The sequence below is a fragment of the Torulaspora delbrueckii genome, chromosome 2 (genome assembly GCF_000243375.1).
Source record: "Torulaspora delbrueckii CBS 1146 chromosome 2, complete genome".
Classification (NCBI taxonomy): domain Eukaryota; kingdom Fungi; phylum Ascomycota; class Saccharomycetes; order Saccharomycetales; family Saccharomycetaceae; genus Torulaspora; species Torulaspora delbrueckii.
Genome location: NC_016502.1, coordinates 900,652 through 925,261, shown reverse-complemented (window position 1 = coordinate 925,261; position 24,610 = coordinate 900,652). Strand labels below are relative to the sequence as shown.

At 42.1% G+C, this 24,610-nt stretch overlaps 14 protein-coding genes across 14 annotated transcripts; 8 read left to right on the top strand and 6 right to left on the bottom strand.

Annotated features, from left to right (window-relative positions):
- Positions 1 to 785: 785 nt before the first annotated feature.
- AZF1 (Azf1p) lies at positions 786 to 2,930 on the top strand (the record flags this gene model as incomplete). The annotated part of the gene is made up of 1 exon (XM_003679817.1): positions 786 to 2,930. One exon carries the CDS (start codon positions 786 to 788, stop codon positions 2,928 to 2,930), a length of 2,145 nt encoding a protein of 714 aa, XP_003679865.1.
- A 607-nt stretch (positions 2,931 to 3,537) lies between these two features.
- Positions 3,538 to 4,338, top strand: CIM1 (mitochondrial HMG-box protein CIM1; the record flags this gene model as incomplete). Its single annotated transcript, XM_003679816.1, has 1 exon — positions 3,538 to 4,338. The coding sequence occupies one exon, from the start codon at positions 3,538 to 3,540 to the stop codon at positions 4,336 to 4,338; it is 801 nt and encodes a 266-aa protein (XP_003679864.1).
- A 30-nt stretch (positions 4,339 to 4,368) lies between these two features.
- On the bottom strand, positions 4,369 to 5,157 carry TRS33 (Trs33p; the record flags this gene model as incomplete). Its single annotated transcript, XM_003679815.1, has 1 exon — positions 4,369 to 5,157. One exon carries the CDS (start codon positions 5,155 to 5,157, stop codon positions 4,369 to 4,371), a length of 789 nt encoding a protein of 262 aa, XP_003679863.1.
- A 165-nt stretch (positions 5,158 to 5,322) lies between these two features.
- BZZ1 (Bzz1p) lies at positions 5,323 to 7,164 on the top strand (the record flags this gene model as incomplete). Its single annotated transcript, XM_003679814.1, has 1 exon — positions 5,323 to 7,164. The coding sequence occupies one exon, from the start codon at positions 5,323 to 5,325 to the stop codon at positions 7,162 to 7,164; it is 1,842 nt and encodes a 613-aa protein (XP_003679862.1).
- A 234-nt stretch (positions 7,165 to 7,398) lies between these two features.
- On the top strand, positions 7,399 to 9,339 carry TDEL0B05210 (uncharacterized protein; the record flags this gene model as incomplete). Its single annotated transcript, XM_003679813.1, has 1 exon — positions 7,399 to 9,339. The coding sequence occupies one exon, from the start codon at positions 7,399 to 7,401 to the stop codon at positions 9,337 to 9,339; it is 1,941 nt and encodes a 646-aa protein (XP_003679861.1).
- A 121-nt stretch (positions 9,340 to 9,460) lies between these two features.
- Positions 9,461 to 11,035, bottom strand: DMA2 (ubiquitin-conjugating protein DMA2; the record flags this gene model as incomplete). The annotated part of the gene is made up of 1 exon (XM_003679812.1): positions 9,461 to 11,035. The coding sequence occupies one exon, from the start codon at positions 11,033 to 11,035 to the stop codon at positions 9,461 to 9,463; it is 1,575 nt and encodes a 524-aa protein (XP_003679860.1).
- Positions 11,036 to 11,252: 217 nt separating this feature from the next.
- MLS1 (malate synthase MLS1) lies at positions 11,253 to 12,917 on the bottom strand (the record flags this gene model as incomplete). The annotated part of the gene is made up of 1 exon (XM_003679811.1): positions 11,253 to 12,917. One exon carries the CDS (start codon positions 12,915 to 12,917, stop codon positions 11,253 to 11,255), a length of 1,665 nt encoding a protein of 554 aa, XP_003679859.1.
- A 333-nt stretch (positions 12,918 to 13,250) lies between these two features.
- On the bottom strand, positions 13,251 to 14,141 carry TDEL0B05180 (substrate-binding domain-containing protein; the record flags this gene model as incomplete). Its single annotated transcript, XM_003679810.1, has 1 exon — positions 13,251 to 14,141. The coding sequence occupies one exon, from the start codon at positions 14,139 to 14,141 to the stop codon at positions 13,251 to 13,253; it is 891 nt and encodes a 296-aa protein (XP_003679858.1).
- Positions 14,142 to 14,330: 189 nt separating this feature from the next.
- DCP2 (decapping enzyme complex catalytic subunit) lies at positions 14,331 to 16,613 on the top strand (the record flags this gene model as incomplete). The annotated part of the gene is made up of 1 exon (XM_003679809.1): positions 14,331 to 16,613. One exon carries the CDS (start codon positions 14,331 to 14,333, stop codon positions 16,611 to 16,613), a length of 2,283 nt encoding a protein of 760 aa, XP_003679857.1.
- An 82-nt stretch (positions 16,614 to 16,695) lies between these two features.
- On the bottom strand, positions 16,696 to 18,114 carry NCS2 (Ncs2p; the record flags this gene model as incomplete). Its single annotated transcript, XM_003679808.1, has 1 exon — positions 16,696 to 18,114. One exon carries the CDS (start codon positions 18,112 to 18,114, stop codon positions 16,696 to 16,698), a length of 1,419 nt encoding a protein of 472 aa, XP_003679856.1.
- A 118-nt stretch (positions 18,115 to 18,232) lies between these two features.
- On the top strand, positions 18,233 to 18,592 carry COX23 (Cox23p; the record flags this gene model as incomplete). The annotated part of the gene is made up of 1 exon (XM_003679807.1): positions 18,233 to 18,592. One exon carries the CDS (start codon positions 18,233 to 18,235, stop codon positions 18,590 to 18,592), a length of 360 nt encoding a protein of 119 aa, XP_003679855.1.
- Positions 18,593 to 18,836: 244 nt separating this feature from the next.
- Positions 18,837 to 20,636, top strand: TOM70 (protein channel TOM70; the record flags this gene model as incomplete). The annotated part of the gene is made up of 1 exon (XM_003679806.1): positions 18,837 to 20,636. One exon carries the CDS (start codon positions 18,837 to 18,839, stop codon positions 20,634 to 20,636), a length of 1,800 nt encoding a protein of 599 aa, XP_003679854.1.
- Positions 20,637 to 20,906: 270 nt separating this feature from the next.
- On the top strand, positions 20,907 to 21,188 carry MRP35 (mitochondrial 54S ribosomal protein bL35m; the record flags this gene model as incomplete). The annotated part of the gene is made up of 1 exon (XM_003679805.1): positions 20,907 to 21,188. The coding sequence occupies one exon, from the start codon at positions 20,907 to 20,909 to the stop codon at positions 21,186 to 21,188; it is 282 nt and encodes a 93-aa protein (XP_003679853.1).
- A 218-nt stretch (positions 21,189 to 21,406) lies between these two features.
- On the bottom strand, positions 21,407 to 24,391 carry NMA111 (Nma111p; the record flags this gene model as incomplete). The annotated part of the gene is made up of 1 exon (XM_003679804.1): positions 21,407 to 24,391. One exon carries the CDS (start codon positions 24,389 to 24,391, stop codon positions 21,407 to 21,409), a length of 2,985 nt encoding a protein of 994 aa, XP_003679852.1.
- Between the last annotated feature and the right edge of the window lie 219 nt (positions 24,392 to 24,610).

The following is a 24,610-nucleotide window of genomic DNA, read 5'->3' as shown; positions in this document are numbered from 1 at the left end:
GTTCCGCAGTGATTCACCGAATTTCCCACCTGCTATTAGTGTGAGCCCTGAGACTCCGTTAGCAAACAGGTTTCTAAATCGTAGGAATTAGTGCTGTTACCAAAGGCGAGATTCGAACCCAGATGGATTGGCGGGTGTTAAACCGTTGGTCCATAGGGGTAACAAACAAACTCAGGTTTTATAGGGACTAAAAAGCTTGATAACCAGCAATGGCCGAAACGCACATGGATTAATTTCTTATGACATGTAGTTCCTCCTACTCGAGCCATTTGCCACAATGCAGCGCTTTCGAAAATAGGACCCTTCCCGCTATAGACGGAACAACAACGACGCACCTTCAATTGATCATTTGGAAGGTACTACGGGCTCGTCTAGCCTACTGAATAACAGTAATACAACAGCTATGCCATAGTATATATATATTAGAGTAGGGACAAGAAGTTTGTGGCATACTGTAACATACTATAGCGGAACATAAGAATTTGAAATGCTAATTTCAAGAAGAGATCTACTGATCATAGTGCACAAGTAAACCTTAGTTAGCATCAAGAACCTTCAATCTCGTACTATAAACTATGTATTAGTCCAGTATAGCATACGGTATAGCATGGTATTTGTGCTTATCGTCTTGGACGCGAGCGTCTGGGTAACTTAGTCCTTTTCTAATTCTATGCGGGGAGATTTTTTGGACGGTTTCTTTTACAGGGATGGGCCACATCCTATACGCCCTACTAGGCAGATAAACAAGGCCAACGGGGCCAGTAGGGCAGCAGTAAAGCAGTTTCATGAACGAGGACGCCCACAAAGATAGGAGTCTCGAAGAAGCGCGTGACAACGGCTCGGCAGGTGAGTTGGGCAACTCCTCAGCTGCTGTGAGTGATGAAATGGCCGCTCAGCGGCCATCCCATCACCAACAACAACAGCAGCAACAACAGCAACAACAGCAGATACAAAAACCTTCGAGACAGGACTCTATCTCTATGTTTACCAACTTTAATCAACCGCGATTCTCCACAGACGCGTCTATCAACTCGTTTCTCAATATCTCGGATCGTCCCTCTATAAGCGTCCCAAACGACCTTTCACAGATAGGAAGAGGGTTTAGTATCATCAATAGCTTATGGCCCAATCAACAGGTGCCAGCTGCCCCCGCGGGACCGCAGGGATCTCAGGCACCTCCGCAGGTACAGTTTAATACCGTGAGGCGACAGAGTGAAACTTTAGAACCATTTATGCCGCCACGGTTTAAGACGCCCAGTTTTTCCAGTAAGAATGCTCAACAACCAGTCAATAGACCTTCGCAACCTTCATCGAATCGGAATTCGATCTATTTTGGTCCCAATGAAACCACAGACCTTGATTTCTTCCATTCTACTGGTAAACGAGACTCTACGACAAATCCAATGAAACCACCACTACTAGTTCCAATGTCAAGTGGGAACTCTACACCGACGATCAAATACAATGCGGCGCCGAACTCTGCCCCATCTCAAAATTCACAACAACAGGAGTTTGATACGTTGTTTGCGAACAACAATGCGCATTCGTTAATTGGATCTCGCAATAATTCAGTGAAATTTAATCCAGACGATTTCGATTTTCAATTTAAGAGAAGAGACTCCTCTGTAAGAGCTACTCTTGATAGTCAGCGATATAATGTGGCAAATGCAAGTCCCGATCCTACGTCCTCTGATGTGGTGCTCGAGGACTCTGCCTCGGATTCGCCACATGTAAAGAGGCAAAAGAGATCACACAAGGACCATTTGAACGATTTAATGACCAATTCTACTCACGATACGTTGTCCAAACTACCAAACTGCATACTTGACTCGACAGAGTCTACCCCAATGGATGACGCAAAGCCTCTGCTAGGTGTTACAAAAGTTGATCAACTCATGCTCATGATCCAGGCTCGTAAGAAAGGTGTCACGGAGAAAGTGCCTACTACAGCAGACGGTAGACTGCTAATCGATGAAACTTCAGGGATTCTGCCGCCTTCAAGTCAACTTGTAGGTGGTGTTGAAAAACCCAAGGGGTCTCATGGTGTCAAACAACACGAGTGTCCTTATTGTCATCGTTTCTTCACTCAGTCCACACATCTGGAGGTACACGTTCGTTCTCATATAGGTTACAAACCTTTTCAATGCCAATACTGTGGTAAAAGATTCACTCAAGGTGGGAATTTAAGAACTCACCAGAGGCTACACACGGGTGAAAAACCATATGAATGTGAACTTTGTGGTAAGAGGTTCTCAAGGAAAGGTAATTTGGCCGCTCACGTCGTTACGCACCAAAAGCTGAAACCATTTATCTGTAAACTCGATGGCTGTAATAAGACTTTCACACAATTAGGTAACATGAAAGCTCATCAGAATCGATTCCATTTGAACACGTTAAATGAGTTGACCCAAAAACTGGCAGAGATGGATCCGAATGAGAATATAGCTCCAAAAGAACGTGAACTACTAGACTACTTCGCTTCGTTGTACAAGAATTCAAACAAGGGGATCAAAGGTCGTGGTAAGGGCAGTACGCGAGTCACCCAGACGGATTTGCAACATCAACGACATCAGGCATCACAGTCTCCTCCAAATCCGTCTCATCAAATGGGCATGCCTGACAATTCACTTGTTGCCAGGGCATTGGGATCCATAAAGACCCAACCACCACCACCACGATCGCAGCCCATTGATCTCAGTAAAGAACCGGTGCTGAACTACGAATACCCAACGCTCGCACCAAATGGTCAAACTTCAGACCCCAAAAGTACTTCGTTGCCCTTACAACCACCAACATCTGCATCTTCAGCAACAAGTCAAGGGTTCGCCTTCTCATTGGATCAGCCAGAGAAGATAGATGACTCTACAAGCAATTCCCCCAATACTTCGAAGGGACAAGTTCAGTTCAAGCACGTTAATTACAAAGGTTAGGATGATGTTTTAGACTTTTTACAGTATGTATAATTACAATAATATTATTAGCCCGCGGGTTAATTAATCGGGTACGACCGTTGGCATGCGAAGGGCACCATGCTTATGATGGTGCCTCTTCTACTTCTTCTACCTGAATTGCTCTAGAATTAGATTGGTTGATTCATCCTCTTAAAGCTGACGCGTTAGCATATCTATTAAGTTCTATTTGGAGCCGTTAACCTTATTTTGTTTCGGTGTGCTTCCCGCTTTAGTTGACACTCTTTGAAAGAACGATACTACGAGTTTACTCTCAGGGCAGCGATAAAGGCATTCAGTTCTTTCGTCTGCTGCAGCACAGTCTCAAGGAGTTAAATAACGATGACGCCGAGCTTCCATCGACAGGACTTCGTGTTATATCAAGCGTTAACTCAATCCAGTCTTTATCTAACCAAGAATCAGCATTCGTTAAATCATTCGTTGAATCATCATTCGTTGAACACCTGTCGCGTAACTGTCTAAATTGACGACTTTATATAACAATAACGCGAAAAGCGATCAATATATAATAAGGAAGAGATCATAGAGTAAGATTTGGGTCGAAAAAGAGAATCGTTAAAGGAGACTAATGCAGGGCTCTAGAGTCCTTGGAGCACAGTTGTCTCAAGCAGTGTACGTTTCAAAGAGATCATTTGAAAAAGAGCTCGATAGTCTACCTACTACAGCATTTCAATACTATTACCATTCCAAGCTCAAGGAGTTGCGAAGTAGTTCGAATGACTTCCACACAAGTGATATACTTAGCTGCGGGCAGCATAATAATGCATTCAGAAGGTTCATAAGGAAGGAGTGGAATTCACTATCTACCACTAAAAAAAGGCTTTACTATGCCTTTTTCTTCCATTTCACTGGGGTCGATCATAATTCTTTGAACAAGTACGAATTGGCCAGAATTCTTGAGATTCAAACTCCAGCAATAAGTGATTACATGTTGTTCAGAAACAAATTCAAGTATAAATTCGATAACGTTTGGTATCAGGAGAGAGAGCAAAGATCACGCAAGAGAAGAATGGTTCTAAAACATAACCCAATTGGTTTCGGTCACACTATTACTGTATCCAGTAGGATCAGCGTTCATGGTGAGGAATGTTCCAGTTTGACAGCGAGATTTCAAAAGATGTGTCGAGAATGTCGACATACATGGAACCAAAAGATAACTGAAGAACAAAAGCTTGAAATTCGAAACATATGGGAAGAGCAAAAGCGACAATTTGATACCGTACTCGCCACCGAGAGAGAAGCTCTAGGCAACAATTTAAACCGATTATCGAAAATGAATTTGGATTCAAAGGTTCGATCGCTTAAGGTTGATCGATATACCACGCGCACAATTGCATCAAATATTGTGATCCCATACAAGAAAAAATAAACGTCATTTATTCATGTCTATATAACACATCTACTGCATGTTCACCTGAACGTGGAAGCTAACTCCCTTATTAAAGGTTGATTTGGGACGATCAGTCGGACGATCTATGTACGACGCCATGCATACTACTTCTTCCTCTTTGTAGCCTAGCGACGACAGCACTCCTTTGATTAGCCCGACTGGGATTTCGAAGAAGGGCTTTATCATTGCCAATTCTTCTTCTGTCGATTGATCATCCAATGCAAACGTCTGGATTGGTCGATATTCATAATCCAGCAGATAGAATGTTCCTCTGTGGTTCGTTTTTAAATTGTCAATCTGCTTGCCATAGAACTGTTTCCATACATCACGGCATATGAACTTCATAACCGATAGCAGGTCCATGTCTTTGAAAACTAGATTCGGATTGTTACTAAACACCAGTAATTCTGTCAACTTGTTACCTATTTGATTTCCCATAGACCTCAGTCTCTCAAGTATCTTTTCTCTGGTTCCATCATTTGCTTCATATAGCTGTTGGCATAACTTATGAGATGGTTTATCCAAGGGTGCGGTGATATGTACGTTAGTGATCATTTCTTCTAATTCACTGGAGTTTCGCTTTGGAGTGCCTTTGATCTCGGAATTTATTAGTTTATTCTCCACCGAGACTGCAAGTGGAACCATCTCATTCAACAACATCTGGAATGCAATCTGATTTACCTTTGGTAGTGAGTTTTGGAAAACTTGTAATTGATGTTGTAACTTTTGCTGTTCGGTCATACCATCCTGCTCAGGGTTTGTGTGCGATCTTGTATCACCAGCCATTTTACTAGTCATCAGCCAACGTGCCTATATAATTGAACCTTTTCCGTCTAAACTCTGTTTTTGATCGAGATGTCAGATAGCGATCCAGCGAGGTCAAATCAATAGGACACCGAATCTAAACAACAAGTCATAAATTGATATCGAAATTAAAAGGTAGAGCAATCGAAGGCATTCACCATGAGTGAAAAGCTATCAATTGGTAATGAGATCAAGGACTCATACAAAGAGACTCATAAATGGGTTCAAAACAACTTGAAAGGGCTGAAAGATATTGAACAGTTTTATCGGGAAAGGGCTAAACTAGAAAGGGAGTATGGTGAGAAATTGAGTGGACTAACTAAGGAGTTTCTAAACAGGAAAAGCAAATCGACAGTCCCATTATCTGTTGGTGATACCCCCACAGTTACCCCAGGTTCTCTCGAGGCTGCCGATCTAGTGGCCTGGAATGAAATACTATCTCAAACCGAAGTCATCTCTAAAGATCATCATCACCTGGCAAATGACTTCGAGCGTCAGATAGCTGAACAGCTGTCAGGACTATATGCAAAACTTGACATGACTCTGACCAAGATAGGAGGATTTAACGAAGAAGTGACCACTAAACGTGACACCATTAACCAGGATTTAGAGAAAGCCAAGAAACGATACGATGAGGTATGCGCTAGCATGGAAATGGCAAGAAATAAGCATACCAAATCCTCGAACGAACGCAATAAGCGAAAGCTAGAAGAGAAAGAATCAGAGATGAATATCGCCAAAAATGAATATTTGATCAAGATAAACCAGGCGAATAGAATCAAAGATAAGTACTATTTTCAGGATGTACCTGAAGTGCTGGATCTCTTACAGGACTTGAGTGAATCGCGGATCTTTTTCCTCAATGATATATGGAGATCTGCCAAAGATCTTGAAGTTTCTGCCGGTGAAAGAGTGCAGCAAAGGTTGAATACTGCTGACTCAGTGGTATCACAAAATTTACCATCTCTCAGTACAACAATGTTTATCAAGCACAATTTGAAGCAATGGAAAGAACCTAAAGACTTTTGTTTCGAGCCATCACCGGTATGGCATGACGATGAGAAGTTCGTCGTCACAACTCAAACTGAGCTAACTGATCTTAAAGTGAAACTGGCCAAAGCTGAACAAACATATAACCATTTCCAAGATTTATCACAAGCTGAGATGTCCAAACTATCTGCTTTAAACCAACGGAAAAAGGAGGCTAAAGCGGATGAAAGCTCCGCAGATGCTGTTGGTTTTTATGAGACTTTAAAGAGCTACTTATCAGTAATTACGCCTTTTACATCCCATGAGACTTTAAAATTACAGGCTGAAGTTCAGATCGAGAGTATCCAAAATAATGTTCCTTCCGAGTACGATTTGTCAACCGATGATATAGACTTGTCAAAACTCAAGAAAAAATCTGGGCTCTTGAGTAAATTGAAGCACAATATCCTCAACACAGATTCGTCATCTTCAAAAACCAGTCACAGGTTGTCACTTTTTGGAAATGGTTCCGATAAGAGAGGCTCAACAGCACAGAGCCTTGACAACGATACCACGTCATTAACTTCCAGCACTTCATTATCTACTAATTACACTGCCGGTACAGGCTCTAATAAGAACAAAGTGCTCTTTGCATATTCAAAGCAGGACGCAGACGAAGTTTCGATCAGCTTACGTGACTTAGTTGCACTGGAAGCAGCCGATACGGGCTCAGGATGGACCAAGATCAAGAATTTAACCACCGGTGAGACAGGTCTAGTACCCACAACATATGTCGAAATAAATGAAGCGGCCAAGATCAAAGAAGCACCCAAAGTTCCTCCGCCCAGACGTACCAACATGCCAACTAGAACAATGCAAGCGCAATACGACTACGAAGCTCAAGGCGATGACGAGCTCTCACTGACACCCAACGATGTTGTAAACGTGATAAGAGGAGATGACGGCAGTGGCTGGACTTACGGAGAGCTAAACGGCGAAAAGGGTCTTTTCCCCACAAGCTATTGCAGATAAGAGTGCCATGATTCTAGACATTTACGACCATCTAGAGACGAATTGTAGATATATAAAATAATATCCATGAAATTTTAGTCACTATAGTGACCAACTTGACTATGATTTACAGTGGCCGATGCCGTGACCCTGCCAAGGGGTCGCTGCAAGTCATAATAAACTTCACCTTTGCTATTTCATCAATAATCATCAAGTCCTCTGATCACTTGTTAGTTGGATTTTTGGGCTGCTGTAATGGGTGGTAAGTCGATATCTACTAGCAATAGATCCATAAAGAGTTCGACACAGTCTGGGAATATTGTAGGTGCCTCTGCAGTTTTAGATCCAATGAACGAGGACGCTTTGCGTAATAACTCACCACGGATTGACGGGGACGAGCATGAACCATTACTACCAGAGAATAATACAACCCAAGGGAAACCTTCCCGTAGAGCGATTGGTGTTCCACCGAACGCAATTTCGAGCACAGAGAGAGCCGAAAATGAAGAAGCGGATACCGAGTCGTATTTTCAAAGGAATCAGTATCGAGTGCATAGGAAATATCGACTTTTCATACACAACGCTAAATGGGTTGTGAATATTTTTATTGTGATCAATACAATTTGGCTTGTTACTACTCTAATAAGTGATTATTTCTTCGATATTAGCCTCTTTCACAGCAATAATAGATCCAATAGCTTCAATGATATCACCCTGATATTCATATCTATTGTTACCAATGCATTGAATTTATGGTTTAACAAACTCGGCTTGTATTCTCCATTGGATTATGTTTTGAATATGGTGTTGTGCCTCTTGACACTTTTCAATTTGGAATTAATCTACATGATTACATACACACGTCGTCGTATTGGGTTTATGGGAACTTTCACATACCTGTGGGCAGCATTTTCATTTTTTGTAGGTATCGTGCTGGATTGGTATCTTTTGGACTACAACAAGCAGATTACTCAACCCTTTGATGACGATAATTTTGAAGCAGCGGACAATGTTCAAGGTAGGAGAATTCATCATCAACAGGAAACTTCCGGTAAGCATACTCTAAGTGAATGGATCTTTATCGGAGTTAGAAATGTTTTGAAAGTTTTACTTTTGGTATTCTTCCTTCTATTCACTTGCAACACATTACTGTCAGCTTGGGATATTCATCGAGTAACAGGTAAGGTTGCTGATGTTAGCACGGAAGCGGCTACTTACGATGCATTCCATTGGGTTGACGATAATCATTCTTACAAATTGCACATCAGGTGTTATGGTGACGTATTTCAAAACGAAAAGAGTTTTGATGATGAGAAGAAGCAGGCAATTTTGTTATATGAACATGGTGGATATGATACAGCCTACTTGTCAGCAACATGGATCCAGGAATTATACCATTTGAATAGAGTTCAGAGATACTGTACTTACGAAAGACCAGGTTATGGGTTGAGTGATTCTGCGCCAGCACCAACATCTATAGCTATGGTAGCAGATCATCTCAAGTATGCACTCTTGAATGAAGCAAAGATTAAGGGGCCATTCGTTACAGTTGGTTTCGACCTTGGTGGTTTGTTCACTCAGGTTTTCACAGCTAAAAATCTTGATATAGTCGAAGGTATGATGCTTGTTGAATCATGGCACGAAGACCTGCTGCTTAAGAACTATCTACAACGTTTGTTACCACCAGACCGTGGTGGAGATGGAGATGGAGACTCTCAACCTGGCAGAGACCCCGACGATCACAGCTGGGTGCCACCAGAGATCAAGAGATACAATGAATTTAGGATCTGGTGGCGTGGACTATGGTCCACAATTGGTTTGAAGTTGCAAACTTCGTGGCTGTTGGCTCATCATGGTCCTAATGAACGTATATATGGCCGTGACATGCAATATCAAGGCAGATTCTTACGTGGTAAATTTTTGGAAAGTGTCACAAGCTCAATGTTGAGTTACAAGGATGTGGTTAACTATAAGGATAAGTTAAAGAATGTTAAGGTAAGCGTGGTGAGCGCTAAGGAAATGGTCAAGAAGTCTCCACAATGGGGCAATTGGCAACGTGAACTTTCCAGGATTTCATCAAAAACACAAGAGTGGAAACTCATTGACGGAGGTCATGAAGTTTACAAGTTCGGTCTGGGTAAGCAACAGGCTCAAGATGTGTTATTGAGATTGATCGGTGAGAAGGACAGATATTAATCGTTTAATGTAAAATTAGTTTACGGGGGCCCATATGGCCCAACGCTATGTAACGAAGTTTAAAGATATCAAAAGCTTGAATTTTGAATATAGCAAAAAAAAAATAACCACTATTATTTATCTAACCCATGTTGATGTCCTTTGGATCCTCCAACAAAACACCGAGGTCATCGACCAACTGCCCACCTTCACTTTCATTCTCACTTTCTGTTTCCGTGTCACTGTTCTCCAAACTGGCTTCCAAATCGCACGTCAACCTGCAATTAGGGCACACGAATTGTGGGTATGAAGTCATGACCAGTCGGCGAATACATTGGAAATGCCAACAATGGGAGCATGGAGAGATAAACATTGCCTGACAAGGTTTAATCTTTGAAAGACAAATAGAACAGTCTTCTTCTTCAACACCTGTTGTGAGCTTTTGTAAATTCCTTATTCGTTGAATAGCCTCTTTATTGAAAGCGTTTGCTCTTCTTTTCCAAGACCTGTTAAGCTCGACTCTGATCTTGACACAACGGTAAATTTCCTCTGTACCACCACGGAAATCCATTCCAAGTTGTAAGACGTCACCATCGTGAATTAAAGTGTCCTTAGACAGGGTAGAGGCTGGTGCTAACCTTTGGTGGTTGAGAAAAGTACCACTCGAGGATCTCACATCTTTGATATACCAATTACCTTGACTATCGACTTTGAAACAACCATGCGTCCTTGAGACAACTTTTGATTTGAAAACAACGGGATGGTATTGCTCTGGGATCTTGGATATAGCTTCGCGTACTCTCTCGGTATAACGACCAATAACTAGTTGAGAACCGGGACCTGCAGTTCTTATCACGGGGTCAAAGGCCAGACCAGGGTTTGTGGAGAAAGAACCATCAATGAAAGGAGTCAGCCTTACGCTAAAAAGCCCGTTCTTATCCTTACGTTGTTCAACGGTTTCCCGATCCACAGGCTCAGGAAAAGGACCATTTCTTGCCAAATCGAGATTCAAGAGTTCATCCGCATTGGGCTGATCTGCAGCGTATATGTAATGTCGTAAATTCTTCAACGATGCAATGTTATCTGACGTCTGTTGATTAGCCTGAGATACGCTTGGATTTATAGTAGTAGGATTCGGGTTCCCAACAACACTTGAATTCGAATTGTTATCATTATGAGTTGGTGAATTGTTATTTTCTGAATTCAAAGGGTCGATATCAGCTAGAGCACCATTGAGAGGAGCTGGGTGTGTATGCGCATGCGAAATGGGCGCGAGTCCACCTAAAGGCGAAGTAGAAGCTGAAACAGAGGCTCTGTGTTGCTGAGGGTTCGAATTACCAACCTCTGTCTGCGGAATCAATGATATAGAGATGGGTAAATGTTGTGATCCAGCCACTTGCTGGCCATCACGAGTATGCGCTTGCACAGGTGATTGGATATACACAGCAGCTCCTTCAGGACGCCTATGAACCACTTCTTCACCTTCTATAGCATTAGTGTCACTCGTTAAGGCAGCTTGTTGGCTACTAGCACTATTCTGACGTATTCCAAAAGTATTCAAGAATGAATTCAAACCAGAACTCCTCCTTCTCTGTGTAGGACCATTATTTCCTCCACCAGCTGCTCCAGCTGCGGTAGGACCCGCGGTCCTTGTAGTCGTAGTCGTACCATTACTACTAGACGCGTTATTCGACGAAACAGCAACAGTGTTGTACATAGCCACTTAGGATCTACCAAACAACCACAGTTAAACCTCAGGATATCAAACTCTAACTGAAGCTAACATAACGTGATCGTTGTTGGTAAGTAGTAGTTCTTGATTGCTGAAGACGAGGATCACTTCTTTCCGAGGAGAAAGCGATCATGATATACGAGGAGTCATAATAAGTTTTAAGATGAGATGAACTATGTAGTTAGTTATAGATATCAAACCATTAGAGCTTGCTTAGATCGGTTGGCTTATCCTTGACGGTAACAATCTCGTCATAAAGCAGTGTAGTTAGAAATTCACTGAATTTTTCTCCTGTTATTTCTGGCAAAAAGTATTTGGCTGCGAGAGCGAACTTATTCCTGGATCCAACAAGACTAGAAGCTGATAATCTATCAACTTGTTCCTTTAGAATCTTTGCAGTTAGTTGAGGGGTGACACGTTCACCGGTATCGCTCAAAGTGACACCGTGCTTAACCCATTGATGTAGTTGACAACGAGACACTTCAGCAGTAGCAGCATCTTCCATCAAATTATTGATTGGAACACAACCAGAACCTCTTAACCAAGCTTCCATGTATTGTAGACCGATATCTAGGTTCTGAATGATACCTTCGGTGGTAACTTTACCACCTTCGATAGTAGTGTTAACCAAATCCTGTGCGCTGACTTTGACGTCAGGAACAAAATGAATTTGGTTGCGAGTACCCATGTTAACAAAAACTTCGTTACAAATTGGAGCCAATGCTGGGTGAGCGACCCACGAACCATCATGACCATTGGTCAATTCACGAATCTTATCCTTACGAACCTTCGTCATTGCCTTTTCGTTAGCCACAGGGTCATCCTTGATTGGAATTTGAGCAGCCATACCACCCATGGCGTGCACACCACGACGATGACAAGTGTTAATTAGTCTTTTCACGTAAGCGTTCATGAAAGGCGAAGTCATGGTGACTTGATCACGGTCCGGTAGCACATGGCCTGGTAGGTTTCTCAAACGTTTAATAGTCGAGAAAATGTAATCCCAACGACCACAGTTTAGACCACTAGAGTGTTGCCTCAATTGGTAGATAATTTCTTCCATTTGGAAAGCAGCTGGCAAAGTTTCAATCAAAACCGTAGCTCTAATCGTACCACGAGGCATACCGATGTAATCCTGTGACACGTTAAAGATATCATTCCACAATTTGGCTTCCAAATGATGTTCCATCTTGGGCAAATAAAAGTAAGGACCCTTACCGATTTCAATTAGTTTATGAGCATTGTGGAAGAAATATAGACCAAAATCAAACATAGAAGCACTGATAGGTTCATCGTCGACATACAGATGCTTCTCAACCATATGCCAACCACGAGGCCTCACAATCAACGTGGGTAAATCGCGGATAGAACCATTCAACTTGTACTGTTTCTTTGGGGTACTAAAGTCAATTTGATCACGTACGGCATCGTACAAATTAACTTGACCGTAAATCTGATTATTCCAAGTTGGAGAAGCAGAATCTTCAAAATCGGTCATATAAGTAGTCACAGGCGCGTTCAACGCATTGACCAACATGTTTCTCACAGGTGGTCCCGTGATCTCCGTAGAACGGTCAATCAAACCAGGGGCCAAGATATTTCCTTGCCAAGTTGGGTCATCTCTAATCTTCGCCGTCTCTGGCAAAAAATCCAACTTATATGAACCAGAATCCAATTTCTTCTGCACAGTTTGACGATTCTCTAGCAATTGCTTACGTCTGCCGTTGAAAGTTCTATGCAACAAAACAACAAACTCCAAAGCTTCTTTAGTCAAGATATCAGCCACTGTAGTCTTGGAAGGAGTGAACTGGGGCTCACGATCGATATCCACTAGTAGTTTAACGTTGTCCAAACTGACTTTTACCATTTTGTGTGTAATTTACCTGCAATTGAGATGATCTCACACTCTTCAACCTCTACAGACCTTCTCACAAGCATCAATGGCCCTAACCACCCTTATATAGCTCATCCTTGGTCAAATATTGTTCGTTGGCCCGGTCACGCACTTTGCTTATCGTTGGCCCTTTTTCCAACCCATCGTATTACTTTGATGGTTCCAAGGTCCGGAAACCGCCGAACGACCGCGTCGGTCCGAAGGAGCTGAGAAAATGCGCCGGTTTCAAATCTGTCCGAAGCGCCGGGTCCGGACACTCGAGGAAATCCTTGGCGCTTATGAAACAGCGTTTCAAGTTTACTTGTTTCAGGTTGACCACGTTTCACAGTGTCCGGTCTTGAGGTTACGTTTCAAAATGTCCGGTTCTTGGCCATGTTTCAAAACTCCAGCTACAACTAGTAGGTCGACTGTTTGTTTCATAGCGTCTTTAGCGCCTGCCAATTGGAACACCACAGTAGAAAGCCACTCGCGCGCATCGGACTCACTGTAATCCAGGTTTTTATATATGTATTCAACGGCTTCTTCTTGATGGTCTTTGAGATAGTGGATACCTTGATCTAATGCCTTCATAAAAGAACGCGTTTGTTGGTCTGTAAGAGTTTTGTTTCTAACAACGACCCAGGAGGGCCATGGAGTATAGATATTCCCCACCATCTTAAGTTCCTTATGTGGAGTTTCATAGTATTTCTTGGTGGTGAAATATTCCCACATGAATGCATCGCAAGTCTTGTCATTAACAGCCTCTCTTAAACGGGCAAATGTGTTACAAATGGGCCAATCGCTGTAAGGCGGATTACTCTTGAATTGTTGTTCCAGAGCTAAAACATATGACATAACGTATGAACCACTTCCGATCCTCGAAACGCCGATCTTTTTGTTTTCCAATGAAGCGACTCCTTTGATGTCATCTCTGTTAACACCTGTAGAGACTGCCCAGTTTAATGGGGAAGTCACATAAGTGCTAATGATCTCATAAGGTACATCAGTGGTGTCGGCTACACCACGGACAAAGGCTTCGGTAAGTCCAATGGCGATATCGAGCTCGTTGTTGTTTAAGGAAGTGATCATGTGGCCTGACCCGCTAGGGTAGGCGATAAGGTCTACTTTCAAACCATTTTGTTGAAAGAAGCCGTGCAATTGAGCAAATTGAATTGGTGTGGAGAAGTGTTCGGGAACGTAACCGACTCTGATCGACATTTGGGATATAGTTTGTTGATGGGCGAATTTCCTTGTATTGAAGTGTTGATAGTTGTTGTTTATAATGCGCCCGTGAGAGGCGAGCTTGTTTTTTTCAACCATTTGAATGTTAAAAACACGGTTTAGTTCACCACACTACAAACACCCATTTCATAAAGGGCCCCAAGTTATTTTTAAGCGCTAGCTGTCATGTCGTTACCACTACGACCTGCATTGGAGAATGTCGCTTCTGTTGATCGAGTCCTGGAAGACTTGCTCGTTCGTTTTATTATCAATTGTCCACCAGAGGATTTGTCAAGTGTAGAGAGAGAATTGTTCCATTTCGAGGAAGCTTCATGGTTTTACACGGACTTCATCAAGTTGATGAATCCAACTCTACCTTCCCTTAAAATCAAGTCGTTCGCACAACACGTTATTAAACTATGTCCTCTTGTGTGGAAATGGGATATCAAGGCCGATGAAGCGTTACAAAAATTCTCAAAATACAAGAAAAGTATACCGGTGAGAGGTGCAGCGATTTTCAATCAGAAGCTCAATAAGATCCTCTTGGTTCAGGGTACAGAATCCGATTCGTGGTCTTTCCCCAGAGGTAAAATCTCCAAGGACGAAGACGATGTCGCATGTTGTATACGTGAGGTGAAGGAGGAGATTGGATTTGATTTGACGGATTATATCGATGAGGAACAATTTATTGAAAGAAACATTCAGGGCAAAAACTACAAGATCTTTATCGTTAAGGGTGTTCCTGAGGATTTCAATTTTAAGCCCCAGGTGAGAAATGAAATTGATAAGATTGAATGGCGCGATTTCAAAAAGATGTCAAAGACCATGTATAAATCCAACGTGAAATACTACTTGATAAATTCAATGATGAGACCATTGTCCGTATGGTTAAGACGCCAGAAGCATGTTAAAAACGATGACCAATTGATACAATATGCGGAAGAACAACTAAAACTTTTGTTGGGTATCACAAAGGAGGAAAATACCGATCCAGGTAGAGATTTACTCAATATGTTACACACTGCGGTGCAATCGAAAGACGAAAAGATTGAACCTTTGCAAACTTTGCAAAATGAGACAGCTGCAATGACTGCACCAGTGGTTCCATTGCAATCACCGCCCGTGCCTTACCAGCAACAACATGTCCCACCACTCATGGGGTTCCAACCTTTTGCACCATTTCCTTATGTGAATGGCAATTTACCTTTCTTGAATCCTCAAATTGTGCCGTCGATGGGTCATCCTAACGGATTCATGCAAATGAATAATCCTGAAGTCAATGCGTCAACTCCTGAACCTTCCTCCTTAGCGAAACCAGTATTAGCCCAGGAACAGGCATCTAATGGCACATCAAGCTCTAAGCAATTGTTGGATTTGCTTAACACAAAGAAAACTGAAACTCCTAAAGTTTCAATCCTGGAAAGACCTATTGAAGCTGGTGAGAAACTAGATTTGGATAGTAATATTTCAGATTCGCAGTCATTGTTAAACATTTTGAAGAATCCGGGGCAACAAAATAGATTGATCAATGAACCAAAGATTTTGCCCACTAGAGCCGTTGAAGAAGAGGCTTCATTAAAGGATGAATTGACCGATGATGCATACGAGGAATTCGAGAGTAGCTCGGATGAAGAAGAATTACAAGAAAAGAAATCTGAGGAAAGTTCTGACACTCATAATGATTATGATAGCAGTTCTGAGGAGCAAGAAGAGGAGCAAGAAGAAGAGGAACAGGTCGAAAATATACAAAGAGAAGAACCGCCAGTCGGTTTAGTTAATCATGACGTTTTGAAAGAAAACAATTTCAAACCAGATGAAGTGCCGCACGTTGACGAACACAGCGAAAGTATTAGGTCAGTTGATGGTACCCAACTGTCTGCTGACAAAACGAAGCCCAAGCCCAAGTTCAAGCTTTTGAGACGTGGTGAAACATTGGATGATATCTTGCCCAATGAAAAGACCACCAAACAGCCTACGGAGTTACCGCAAACTCAACCTGTTGATGCTAACTCCCCTCAATCTTCAAACTCTTTGTTAGAGCTACTGAAGAGACCAACCAACAATACGAAACCAGAACCTAAGTGGCCACAAACCATTCCAGACCAGAAAGTTTCGCCTGAAGATGAACTAATGGCTATGATCAATAAGGGTCAGCGTGCTGGTCCCGCACCCGAAGCCCCAGCTGAGCAGGGAGCTACCGGGTCAGCTCAATTATTAAGTATGCTGAAGAAAAGCAAGTCAAAAGGTACTCATGACTCTCCTTTAGTCAGTGACACAGGCTCACAATCAGCTTCTTCCGACCTTTTGAACATATTAAAGCGTAATCCTGGTCCTTTCCACCAAAGTCCAAATTACCAGGAATCTGGCCTTGTGACTCCACAACAGCAAATCCTTACAGATCCTTTCAACAGCGGACCTAGACAGCCAGCATCCAATGAACTATTGCATCTCCTGCATAGGAACAGGTGATAGTTTGCTATCAGCCCTGCGAAATTGTAATATCTATATACTCTAAGTACGATCGCACTGCTGGTGAGACTCTATACTCTGACTACTCACCGTCGTCCGCCAATACAAATTCATTCAGGACGGTCTGTAACTCCTCTTCATCGTTCTGCGGCCAAAGGACGTTCCTGTTCCTCATCCTATTCAAATTTATCATGCAACCATAACAAAGCGGCGCATCAACACCGTCTTGAAATGCACGATCCTTCAGTTTCATGTACTCTATTACTTCATTTCCCAACTCGGAATCTCTCCACTTGGCAAATAACCCAGCTTCTTCATCGTTTTCTATAGGGTGACTATCATTGACCGTGATGGCACGAAGCCATCTGAAAGCATCGGAATGGATCTTTGTCTGGCAAATCGAGCATGGTTCTGAGCATATGCTCTTGGGTTCTGCCAGTTTATAAGCGGTTCTGACCACAGTGGAGATAACATTGGAATAGTCGGCTTCGACATCGTCAAAATACCCCCTGGCAATTTCATTGATACTCAATTGCTTGACCATCTTTGTAGGCTGTTTACTATCGCCAATCTTATTGACAAGCAGAGTATCTTGGGCGACATATCCGACCAAGAAGCCTTCGAGCCCTTTAGTATAACAGTAGGCATCTATTTCTGAGAGTAGTACATCCTTCAAAGGAAACATATTCTTGAATTTATTCTCATATAATGGATTGAGTTCCGTGTCGCTGAGCAAAGGAGATATCTGTGAGCCTCTGCCCTTGACTATAAGCGATATTGTTTCATCTGCAAGTTTTGTCATGGAATGGCCCCAAAGAATGGCCTTATGATTGTGTTGATATGCATATTTCTTGATCAAATGCCTCTGAATAAACGTGTCGAGATCTTTACGAGACGATTTATCAGGGCATTGGGCGAGCAGTTTTTCCACTGTGCTGTTCTGAGATAAATCCAATTGACCCTTTATCGATTTAGATGCAAAACCTTGATTGTCGAGTAGAATTGTCCGCAATTCACCGTCGTAAAAGGACTCTTCAGATATAAAATGGAATTTCAATTTCTCGTGATTCATAGCATACCTTTCCTCATGCAATTCTTTCACTATTTTTTGGTATGTGTCGCGGTCATCGCCAGCTTTAAGGCATATCAAGACGTCAATCTGGAATCCAGTATTCCCCCTCTGTGTTTGTTTCTGCTCTGTCAACGTTTCGTTCAATATATCTAACATAACAAGCGAAGAAGAACCAAACGACAACGGCACCAAGACTTTCGATTGCTGATTTTGCAATCCAGCTTCTTCTGCTGACCTTATCTTGTCCTGATACAAAACTTTGAAGATGTCTTGAAAGTACGGTTCACACATCATCTGTTTCCTCTGCTTAGCAGATACAAACTTTTGAAAGCACTCATTACAAAACCATTCCTTCCTAGAAACCACACTGGCATCTTGCAAACGGCATCTCCGGCAAACAGACATCTTTACCGATCGTTGATTAGCCATTATTAGGCTTCTCATCGATGCGATGAGCTTAATTAAAAAGTGAAAAACTTAGAATCATAGCTAACGATGATCTAAAGTTCAACAACAACACCTTCAAGACTACTTTCAAAGCTTCAGTATGTCCAACGCAAGACCAGAGAAGCCATCTGAAGATGAAAAGATCCTCAGTTCTGAACCCAACGTGAATGGGGCGGTCAAGGACAGCTCCAAAGTTGATTATGCTCCAAAAGGGCAGGACCCTAGCAAATTCCAATACTACCCCGAAAACCCAGAATCTGGCGTAAACAGACTCATGTTTGCCATCAAGGGCCCGAGCCAGTACTATGACCCCTGCCAGGAGTCCGCTCAGATGAGTCTCAATTGCCTGGACAGAAATGACTACAACAAGGACCTCTGCAAGGAATATTTCGACGCTTACCGAGAGTGCAAGAAGCAATGGCTTAAATCCAGAAGACAGGACAGATCACAGTGGGAGTAACACACTCCTGAACAACTCTTGTATATATATTAAACCACAATTCTTAAGCCAATTCGTTACCCTATCAGATACGTTGCTTATGACTGAAAAATTTGCTTATTAGTTCATATAGCAAAGGGTACTGAAAGTTCACGATATTTGAACATAGATCTGGGAGGGATTGCCACTCTGACAGTCACATTACAGGCCTGTTTGGAGTTAAGATAGTAGTGTTGAACAGTGAGAACCTTGTGTGAAAGTTGAGATGTCTTCCGATAATTCCGTTTCTAGTTTTGTGTCTAGAAACAAGACAGCTATTATAGCTACGGCAGCGGCCGGTTCTGCAGCCATTGGTGCATATTATTACTATCGTCAGGCTCAGAGAGCAGCTCTGGATGAAGATGAGAAAGGTGCAGAAGGCTCTGAGAGTTCTAAGAAGAAAAAGAAGAACAAGAAGAAGAAGAGCGGTGAGAATGGTGGTACACCAGTGTATCCTGTGGGTCAAAATGGTGAACCTCTACTTGAGAACATCGAGGAGCTTTCTCAGGAGTTGAGAGAGACTTATGCGACTGCTTTGAAGGATAGGGGTAATGAGTTTTTCAAGAAAAAGGATTATGATAATGCTCTGAAATACTATAACTATGCTTTAGTGGTTAAGAAGGATCCTGTTTTCTACTCTAACATCTCTGCATGTTATGTTTCTTTGGGTCAATTGGATAAAGTTGTCGAGAACAGTACTAAGGCACTTGAACTGAAACCAGATTATTCCAAGGCTTTGCTCCGTAGAGCGTCGGCTAACGAGAGTTTGGAAAATTACGCTGATGCTATGTTTGATCTTTCTGTGTTGTCGTTGAACGGTGACTTCAATGGGTCTTCCATTGAACCCATGTTGGAGAGAAACCTGAACAAACAAGCAATGTTTGTGTTGAAGGACAAGTTAGGCAACAATGTCAGCCAACAACTGCCTTCAAACACTGCTTTGGCTTCTTTCTTTGGTATTTTCCCACCAGAGACCACTTTTGCTAACTACAATGAAAATGACGAAGCCGACGTTGGATTGAAGAATGGGTTGGAGGATCTATACAAGCGCTCTTCCGAAGGTTACAAACTTGCTGATGAAGCATTCGTAAAGTCCGCTTCTTTTTTCACCAACAAGTTGAGTGAATTCCCTGATGACGCCGTTTTGAAGGAAAAGACTGCAATTGCTTTGGAACATAATGGTATCTTTAAGTTTTTGAAGAACGATCCTTTGGAAGCTCACGACGATATCGAAAAGGCTATCCAACTACACCCAAGATTGAACTCATACATTTACATGGCTCTAATAATGGCTGATAAGGGTCAAGCAGAGGAATACTACCAATACTTTGACAAAGCTATCGCACTAGATCCAAACTATGGCCCTGCATACTACCACAGAGGTCAAATGTATTACATTACCGGTCAATACGAAAAGGCAGGTAAAGACTTCGACAAGGCTAAGGAATGTGATGAAAACAACATTTTCCCTTACATTCAATTGGCTTGTCTAGCGTACCGTGAAGACAAATTTGACGACTGTGAAACCTTGTTCAGTGAAGCTAAGAGAAAATTCCCAACTGCTCCAGAAGTCCCAAACTTTTATGCTGAAATCTTGGGCGATAAAGGTGATTTGGAAGCTGCTTTGAAACAGTACGAAATTGCTAAAAGATTGGAAGAAGCTCTAGACGGCATTCATGTTGGTGTGGCTCCATTGGTCGGTAAAGCCACTTTGTTGGCCAGGCAACCAAGTGTCGAAAACTTTCGTGAGGCTACTTTGTTGCTAGAAGAAGCTTGTAGAAGAGATCCTACTTCCGAACAAGCAAAGGTCGGTTTGGCACAATTGAAGTTGCAACAGGAAGAAGTCGATGAAGCTATCAATCTGTTTGAAGAAGCTGCCAACTTGGCAAGAACTGTCGATGAAAAACTTCAGGCTACTACCTTTGCGGAAGCTGCTAAAGTTCAAAAGAGAATCAAGGCTGACCCGGTTGTCAGCGCTAAGATTGAAGAAACTCTGGCTGCTTACCGTGCTCAGGGTATGATGTAGAACCATATTCAGCTGCATAAACGAATCTTACCACTCAAGAAATTATATTACAATCTTATGTCTGTAAATATTAAATGTATCAGCTCTTAAAAGCACATATGTAATAAATTTCACCAAATTTTACGTGCTTTGGTCCAAATGATAATTTATTCGGATTTTTAGGCAGAAGGTTCCTCGCTCGAAAAATCTAGATTTTGAACTGAAAATGGTTGAATTGGAAGAACTGCAAAACCCATCTAGGAACACATCAAAGACTCCATATACCCATTGATGATGTTCTTCAGTTCGATCATTAACCCTATTTTCAGAACATGCCTGAATACTTTCTCTAAAGTAGAGGCACCTTCACTTATTTTGACGAGAAGTCTTATGAAAACTCACAAAGGAGCTGCAAAGAGGTGGAGAAAGACTGCAACAAGCTTCAAGAGAGGCAAAGCCGGAAGAAGTCATGGTAACGCTGGATGGTCGCGCAGATCTCTAAAATCACTAAGTGGGAAGACATTAGCACACGAAACGCACATTAAACACTTGAAAAGATTAATGCCCAACTAATTATTCCATCGATGCTTGCCTTCTAGAACAGCCTGTACATATTTCTCTCATGGAAACATATATTCATTTATGATTCAACGGTACATATAATGAGCTGCATTTAAAATGTTATCGAATCATAACATATCATGTTACATAGGAAAAAGATATAAGAAAAAGATAATGCTATTGAATGTTATGCAGTTTTGCTATATATCTCTATATACAATGCTTTCATGCTAGTTCTTTGAATCAGCTTCTTCGGTTTTGTTATATTCCTTTTCAATCCATTTGTTTGACTTCAAATCTTTCTTTAACTCAGCGGTTGGAAAATAGTGATAGTTAGTTTTCAAAGATATTGCGAAGGGAACGTTATCAAAAGTGACTAGTCTCATCTTACAGTAGGTATTATCTGGAATGGTTTTGACCACTTTCAGGAAGGTTTCAACGTCGGGAGTATCGACTTCATTGACATGGGTGATGAAATTTGTTGCCGAGATACCATACTGGACTGCAGGTGAAGACTCGCCCCTGAAAATACAGTATACTTCACTTGGAAGGTTGATCATCGCTTGACGGACGGCGTGATGTGGCTTTTGAATGATACTTCCAGCAAAAATAACAACCTGTTCAGTCTCCTTCACTTCTACCAGACTAATATCCAGGTCCACAACTTCTATATCGCGAACAATTTTGAATCGCAGTTTTTGAGACTCTCTGGTATCATGGGTCTCCGTGACAACACCGTCCAGGTCACTCATGCTGGTTACCAATTTGTCGTTGATAGACAATATTATATCACCAGTCTCTAATTTGACGTCATTATCTGTGCATGAAACTCTTGTAACCGTTATAAACTGATGTCTATTATCAGATTCCTTCTCCATGCGCTCAATCCACTCCTGCGGAACTCCTCTGATTCTAGCTTGAAGAATAGAAATTGAACCAAACCCAGCATCTACTATATTCACTTTGGGTGTTTTGCCTTGCTTTAAAATATCAATCACCTCAAGGCACTCTGTTATGTCTAGACCCATAAGGTATACCTTTTCTTTACCGTCCTGACGTTCTCCCAAGAAAGATAACCACAACGCTCTCACAGTTCCATCATTGTCTGCCAAAATACCCGAGTTGCATTTGGTGCTCACGTTGCAATCAATTGAGATGGCCTCAAGATTGGTTGCTCTATATCTGGGGATAAGGTTACTAGGGATGCTGACCGAAGAAATATCACTAACACTGGTCTCGGATGTTACTAGTCTATTGTTGTGAGTAATACCAACAAAATGCGTCTTATCACCTCTCTTTAATCTCTTGGTGGAGATTTTTGGGGCAATTACAGAAGCCCGAACTAATGAAGGGTCGTACCTTACAACTGCGTAGTTTTGTGTTGGGTGTAAGAAAACGACATCAGCAGGCACCATCACAGAATCTGCAATGGTCACGAACGCATCTAAACAATCATGTGGCACAACACGGCGTGAAACAATGACATACCCTCTTTTAGCGTCGATAATCAAACCAGAGGACTTTTGAGTCTCCGCAGACATGGAATCTAAAGGAATAGCGCAGACCGTAGAGACCATACAAAGGGAATGAGAGAGTTTTGCGATTTCTGTATTTTCAATAGGAATATCAATAAATTTAGCGGACTGTGGCAGCACTGGTTCGGCTGGAATTGGATCAGCCACGTTATGATAGTCCCAAATACCAGTTCTATCATTTCTCTCGTAAATCCTGAATTCATTACACCAGTGACGATCCACATAAACAGACGCAACGTGAGGCGAATGCTGATCGGTCAAGTGATGATATTTTACTGTAACACGCTTACGATCTGGTATAGTTTTCATCACTTCGATAAAAGTGTCCAGGGTAGGTGTATTTTGATTGTCAATAGAGTCAACGACCCATCCCACTTTCTCCTTAGCATCGAAATTGAACGAGCCAGAAGCGCTACTTAGAAATACTCCTTTTACCGGTAAGGCGTAAAATCTTGCCATTTGGTAGGACAGCTCATTGAAAGTTGCACCACATACTTCAACATAGCGAGATGGCGTTATTTTATGAAGGTCGCCAACTTCGCATTGCCATTTATGATCGACACCACCACGTTGAACGAGAACCTCTATCTTTTGACCCACATTCTCGTCCAGGATGTCATCAACTTGTATAAAGGAAGAGATTGCAATGTCATTGATGGATATGAGGGTATCTCCCTCCTTTAATTTCCCATCAGCAGGGCCTTCTCGTAGTACTGTCTCAGCAACTAACATACCAATCTTACCAGGGAAATTTTCACGAGCTTCAGCTTCACGGGCGCTCGTAAGACCTAATCTCTTACACTCGTCATATGGCTTGAGAAGGAATTGAGTTTGAATCGTACCACGAGTCACGGGCTTGTTATTCTGGATGCTCTTTAAAGCTCTGAGAACCCTATCAAGCGGCAGAAAAAAATCTGTGGATGCCTCAGTGGAACCACCGGCTTGTAATGCCACAGCATGACCATCAATATTCACCACTGGTGAACCACTAGAGCCACCAGAAGCTGCTGCCGCAGCTTGGATGTACTCTGTGTTGAAATCATTGTATGTCAGTTCCCCGTAGTCTGGTGCGTTTCTATCCACTCTACTGATAAAACCAGCGAGAATACTCAGTTTCTCACCTGCATCGTTACCAACCACTCTGATCTCAGAACCCACCTTGGCCAATGATGGCCTCAGTTCTAGTGTCTGTACAGTCATATATCTAATTTTACTAGGATCGAACTTCAAAAATCCGAAATCGTGAACGGGATCTCTGTATATGGGAATGACATCACATTCTTCATGGTTGTCGAAGACAACGTATCCCACAAAAGGACCAGCGCCAACAACATGTCTGTTTGTGAGAATGATACCGAGCTCGGAGTCAACAACGAATCCGGTGGCTTCTGATACCAAAGGTGGGTCGCAGTCGAAGGGCGCCACTTGTGAGAAATGGATCGACACCACCGATTGAACAACTTTACTGATTGTGCTTTGCCATTTAGCATAATTTTCTGAATCCATAACTACCCCTGCCTCTAGAGGAAGTTCATTGGCTACTGCTTCCTCCTGTAATTCAGACAAAGCATCACTTTTAATGTATTTGTTAGATGTGTGCGTAATTGAGGTATGGTCTATCTCCCCGTCCTCAAGTTCTGAGTAAGACCTCTTATTTCTATCGTTTGACTCGACTGTCATGTAGCTATTGGAACTAAAGAACTTGGTCTAAAGTCTTGAGTTTGTCCTTTCAAAATACGATCGACTACAATTCGTAGGCGTCAGATCAGTTTATACTTCGCTAACCTTTTAACCTTCAAAGTGAGGAAAAAATTTCAAATCATACAATACGTGCCAATATGATCTTCACTACGATGAAACTACAGGTTGAGGTTGTTATTCAGCTTATATTCAACGGTA